The 6,374-nt window shown below is 42.9% G+C and overlaps 1 protein-coding gene across 1 annotated transcript; it reads left to right on the top strand.

Moving 5' to 3' along the window:
* The first annotated feature begins 5,129 nt into the window (after window positions 1–5,129).
* LOC140596194 (putative large ribosomal subunit protein eL32') lies at window positions 5,130–5,444 on the top strand. Its single transcript, XM_072743921.1, has one exon. It carries the CDS (start codon window positions 5,130–5,132, stop codon window positions 5,442–5,444), a length of 315 nt encoding a protein of 104 aa, XP_072600022.1.
* The last annotated feature ends 930 nt before the right edge of the window (window positions 5,445–6,374 follow it).

Here is a 6,374-nt window from a genome sequence, read left to right as displayed (position 1 = left end):
TCAGGATGCCTTTCAGCCAATCAGAAGAACAATTCCTTAGACTACCTTCACCTAATTTATCACTAGTCCTATTAGGCTTGGCTCTTAATTTTTTTATTTTGGAGTTAATCACAAGGGTTACTCTGAGCCCACGGTTATGGAAAGTCTCTTTTTTCTAAGGACTATTTAGAAATAGAAAAACTGGGCAGCCCGGGTAGCTCAGCAGTTTAGTGCCGCCTTCAGCCCAGGGTGTGATCCTGGAGACCCGGGATCGAGTCCCACGTCTCCCTCTGCCTGTGTCTCTGCCTCTCTCTCCCTCTGTGTCTCTCATGAATAAATAAATAAAAATTTTTTAAAAAATAGAAAAACATAAAGTATGATTATCTTATTATTATTACCTTGATAGCGTGGTCAAGATTACAGTTCCTAAAGCATTTATTCCAGAAAACACAAAACCATATCTAGTTAATAGTAAAAAAAAACTTTTAAATGTTTTTTTTTTTTTTTTTTTTTTAAAGATTTTAAATCCTTAAATCTCCATGCAGGGAGCCTGACATGGGACTCGATCCTGGGTCTCCAGGATCATGCCCTGGGCCGAAGGCAGGAGCTAAACCGCTGAGCCACCCAGGGATCCCCTAATTTTTAAATCTTCCAAAAAATCCTCTTTCCACATGCCATCTCCTATCTGTCCTTGCAGGGAACTGCTCCTGGGTATGCATCCTTCCACACCAGAATTTTACATATACATGTGACAGATTCACATATGCACGCATGTGTGTGCACACACAAATTATTTTTATACAAATAAGATCACACTCTCTACTACTTGAATTTTTCACTTGAGAATAACCCAATGGCATCTTTCTTTATCTGGACTTACAGGCATTTGTGTGGTGGTTCTAGACCTCGGGGCCATTCAGCTCCCTCACTTACTAGTTATTGATCTTAGGCAAATTATTTAATATCTTTTTCCCCATTCAAAAAAATATTCTAATAGTAACCAAAGGACTACTGTGAAGAATGAATGAGTTGTATTGTAAATATGTAGATATAAAATACATAAAGCACTTAGTATAGTTTGTAGAGTAAGTACTATATGTGGGTTGTCTCATTGTAGTAGAGCTGTTTATCCACAGGCAGTACATTCCACAACACCCCATGGAAGCCAGAAACCATGGATCATTCCAAGTCCTATATATACCATGTTTTTTCCTACATACATACCTATGATAAATTTTAACTTAAGAATCTGGCACAGTAGGAATCCCTGGGTGGCTCAGCAGTTTAGTGCCTGCCTTTGGCCCAGGGCGTGATCCTGGAGTCCCAGGATCAAGTCCCGTGTCCGGCTCCCTGCAGAAGCCTGCTTCTCCTCTGCCTGTGTCTCCGCCTCTCTCTCTCCCTTTCTCATGAATAAATAAATAAAATCTTTAAAAAAAAAAAAGAATCTGGAACAGGAACAGATTAACAATAGTAACCAATAATAAAATAGAACAATTATAACAGTATACTGTAATAAAATTTAGGTGAATGTGTTCTCTTCCTTTCTGTCAAAATATTTTATTTACTGTACTCATCTTCCTTTCTGTGATGAAGTGGATGATAAAATGCCTCCATGATGAGATGAGGTGAGGTGAACAATACAGGCACCATGGCATAGCGTTAGGCTACTTTGGACCTTCTGCAGATTCTTCAGGAGGGTCATCTGCTGTATCTAGAACTCTGAAAAGGAAAACTTTGAATGGTAGGGGTGGGGGGCATCTACTACATTTGCTTTGTTCTCTTCCTTAATGCTCAGTGTTCCATCATTTGGATGAACTATAATTTATTAAGCCTGTCCCCTGGTGAGAGACACATTGGTGATTTCCTATTTTTTGCATTTCTGAACATAGATCTTTGTATACATGGGTAAACACCACTCTAGGATAGTTTCCAAGGAATGGAATTGCTGCATCAAAGGTCATACTCATCTTTTATGAAAGATGTTGCCAAATTTCTCTCCAAGAGGCTGCACTAATTGACATCATGGCCAATAGTTTATATATGCCTGTCTCTAGGCATCTTCACAACAGTGGCAGCCTGGATCTTTGGCAATCCTCATTTCTGCATTTGCCTTTCCTCAATGAAACCTCAATCAAATCCACAAACAATGCATTTGTTAAAGTCCCCAGGACACCTAATCCCTTTGTCTTTTCTAAAAAGAAATGAAGCGTTTTTGGCTCTGACGGGCCTTCAGTTGCCTGGACACAGCCCTGGGATGACTTTGAAAAACATAAATAAAACGCACTTGCTGTTCCCTAACACCCTCAGAGAAGCTCAAAGGGGCCCACGTGAGGCCCAGTGCTCTGCTCTCTATCACATGCAAAAAAAGATTTTCAATAGCAGCTGGTGTTTTCCTGGGTAGAGATCAGAGCCAGCTTTTGTATATAAATATTATCCAAGGGCTGGAGGGAGAATCGGGCTGGAAGCAGAGGCTGCAACATCCCAGTTGTCTTGTTAATGGGGGGAGGGGTGTATACAAGAGCAGTGAGCACCCTCATCCTTTGTCTGAGCTCCCTATAGAAAGGGGAAGCATCCCAGGCTGGGCCCACACCATCAGGGCAGCTTGTACTACAACGGGGGTGGGGGCAACACCTGGGTGGCTCAGTGGTTGAGCATCTGTCTTTGGCTCTGGTTGTGATCCTGGGGTCCTGGGATCAAGTCCCTGTATCAGGGTCCCTGTGAGGAGCCTGCTTCTCCCTCTGCCTGTGTCTCTGCCTCTCTGTGTTTTTCATGAATAAATAAATAAAATCTTTTAAAAATTAAATTAAATTAAAATACAACAGGTGGGAACTGGTGCAGAGCTTGGCTGGAAATCCATAGCAGGCAGAGAAGTAGGGCAAAGAGGTGCAATCCATCTATAGGGCCCAGACTGCAGTTCTGTCACCGGCTCTGCATGTCTGGCAGAGTGACCACCTACAGCCACCTGGCTCCTTAGACCACAGCTCCAGTCACGTACTGACAAGATGACCACTGACTGATGAGGCCCCCCTCTGGCCACATCTCCAATATTTTACTTCATAGGGCGACTTCTAGTTTTGCTAGACCTATCCGAACATAGGGGAGCTGTGCATAGATGGGCTCTGGCCCACACAGGGCCTCCTGGAGTTCTTAGGCGGGAATGTCAACAATTCTAAGGGTTGCCCCTGCTAAGCTCTGCAAGCCCAAAGCCATTCATCTTCTAAACTTGTTTTTCAGGCTCACTATTTTATGGCTCAAAACCATTCACCTTTGTTCTTTCAACTGTCTGCTTGCCTCCCATCATTTCCAGAGACCCAGGTCAGGTCAGGGAGGAGGAGAAGGCAGGGGAGCCTCTACAACAGTGGATTCTGTGGATCAGAGCAAATTCAAGGGATGAGACCCAGATACCCTGGCTCATGTCCATAACAGAGGGAACAACTCAGATGACTATCTCAGGCACTCGGAAGTGAGTTAAGCTTCCCTTTCCTATACAGCACATGTGGGAGGGTCAGGGGGAAGAAAGGAGGCCCACAGACCCAGGGTCTCCCTTGAGTCTAACCAGCGGCAGTGCACAGCACAGGAAACCTCACTGTGCCTCAGTTTCTTTTTCTCTGAGAGCCTGGACCTAAACACCCAACATCCTGCTTTTCACATGACATCCACAAAATAGGTATTTGTTGAGTGTGGGCTATGTGTTCTAGACACCATGGAGACAGCAATAAACAATCAGACCCATGCCTGCCCTCATGTTTATGTTCCCAAGAAGTAAATACTAGTAATAGTATCATGCTTACTACTGAGGAACCCAGGTTTATGAAGAGACAAGGTCACACCACTCCTAAATGGCTGCATGGCCCTCTGTAACCACAAATACAAACAACAGCTTAACCAGGTCACTGTGAAGCTCACAGAGCTCAAGCTTCAGAGTCCTTGCTCACAGCAGCCCCTTCCAAGGCCCCGGAAAGAAACATGTGCACATGGTCTTGGGTTTCTCTAAGCTCTGCCAAAGTCAAGTTTCCACCACAAGTGGAAAGAGCACTGTTTCTCCCCATTCCAGTTTCCCTTCTGTTATGCCTGCCCTCCTGCTGTGTGATGTTATAGTGGCCTGGCATTCAGGGAACACCTGAGCAGGAGTCAAACTGGTGAGATGCTAAGTTTCTTAACTTTCTTTTTTTTTTTTTTTTTTAAGATTTTATGTATTTATGTATTTATTTACGTATTTATTTATTTGAGAGAGAGAGAGAGCACGCAAGAGAGCATGAGCAGATAGGAGAGGGAGAAGCAGGCTCCCAGCTGAGCTGGGAGCCTGATGCAGGGCTCCATTCCAGGACCCTGAGATCATGACCGGAGCCAAAGGCAGACACCCAACCGACTGAACCACTCAGGTGTCCCAGGACACTGAGTTTCTAGCAGGATATATTTATGTGGTTCACAGTCATCCCCGCATATGATGAATTACTGCAAACCCTCCAGAACTCCCAAGAATACTCCTATACCCACCTACCAGTTCCCTACACCACCTCAGCAGGTGAGACCACATGAACATGTCCTACATTGCCCAACATTGAAGTATGTGGTACGGAGGAAAGAGAAAGGTTTAAAATGTACAGAGTCAGACACCAACCTGGGAGAAATGCTTCCAGTTAGGAGACCTGTGTTTTTGTAAGTGGAGAATTCAGCTCCCATGGTCAAAGGGGAAATTCTCTTGTCAGAAATATACTTGATCATACAGTTATAATGCCCCCTAGTTTCTTTTTTCTTTTCTTTTCTTATATTTTTTAAGATTAATTCATTTATTTTTGAGAGAGAAAGAGAGTATGAGTGGGAGGTTGTAGAGGGAGAAGAGAGAATCTAAGGAGACTCCTCGCTGAGCATGGAGCCTGACATAGGGCTCCATCTCACAACCCCAAGACCACAACCCAAGCTAAAACCAAGCATCAGATGCTCAACCAACTGCACTACCCAAGTGCCCCACCTTTTTCATTTTTGATGGAATCACACAATATAGAATTTACCAAAATTCCTGTTTATGAGACATGAACATGTAGTAATGCTAAAAACAGTGTGTGGGTCTATGTGAATTCACCTATTTTCTGCATCTGAACCATTAATAATAAAAGACAAATTTTGGCAGCCATCTCTTATTTGGCATCATGGCCATCCTCAGACCTCTGGTGAAGCCCACGATTGTTAAAAAGAGGACCAAAAAGTTCATCCAGCACCAGTCAGATGTCAAAATGAAGCACAAGTGGTGGAAACCCAGAGGTACTAGCTGTAGGGTGCACAGAAGATTCAAGGGCCAGATCTTGATGCCCAACAGTGGTTACGTGAGCAACAAGAAAGCAAAGTGCATGCTGTCCAGTGGCTTCCAGAAGTGCCTAGTCCATGAGGTCAAGGAGCCTAAAGTGCTGCTCACAATGTCTCTCTCCTCCAAGAACTGCAAAGCCATTGTGGGAGGAACAGCCTAGGTGGCCGTCAGAATCGCCAATCCTAATGCCAGGCTGCACAGTGAAAAAACGAATAGACAGCTGATATGCATGTCATATGTGTGTTAATAAAACCATAAGATTATCCAAAAAAAAAAGACAAATTTTGATCAACCATGCTAGAAAAAAGGATGAATTTTCTTTTATTCTCTCTACAGAAAACTATTTTAGAAAATTATTGTCGGGCAGCCCCGGTGGCTCAGCGGTTTAGCGCTGCCTGCAGCCCAGGGCGTGATCCTGGAGACCCTGGATCGAGTCCCACATCAGGCTTTCTGTATGATGCCTGCTTCTCCCTCTGCCTGTGTCTCTGCCTCTCTCTCTCTCTATGAATAAATAAATAAAATCTTAAAAAAAAAAGAAATAAAATTATTGTCATATGAAGAAATGATCAAAGAATATGAAGCTAGAAAATGTAGGGATACAAAGGATAATAGAGGTGTGTCAGGCGGTTGATTAAGAAAAATGTTATTCTTTGGGATTTTATAGTGTTTGAGGTATTTGTTAGTTTTTAAAATATACAAACTATTTAGAGCTCTTTATTTTTTTCTACTTTTAAAACTTGTAAGCATAGCTGACATACAATACTATATTTTTTCCCTCTAAATTAATCATTTACATTCTTTTTTTTTTTTAAGATTTTATTTATTCATGAGAGACAGAGAGCGAGGCAGAGACATAGGCAGAGGGAGAAGCAGGTTCCTCACAGGGAGACCAATGCAGGACTCGATCCCCAGACTGGGATCACACCCTGAGCAGAAGGCAGAGGCTCAACCACTGAGACACCCAGGTGCTCCAGTCACTTGCATTCTTAATATCAGATTCCTAATTTTTATTTTTCTCCTAAATTTTCTAATTTTTTAAAGATTTTGTTTATTTGAGAGAGAGAGAGAGAGAGAGAATGAGCAGGAGGAG

Source organism: Vulpes vulpes, chromosome 2, assembly GCF_048418805.1.
Source record: "Vulpes vulpes isolate BD-2025 chromosome 2, VulVul3, whole genome shotgun sequence".
Lineage (NCBI taxonomy): Eukaryota > Metazoa > Chordata > Mammalia > Carnivora > Canidae > Vulpes > Vulpes vulpes.
This window is presented reverse-complemented; position numbering and strand designations above follow the sequence as displayed.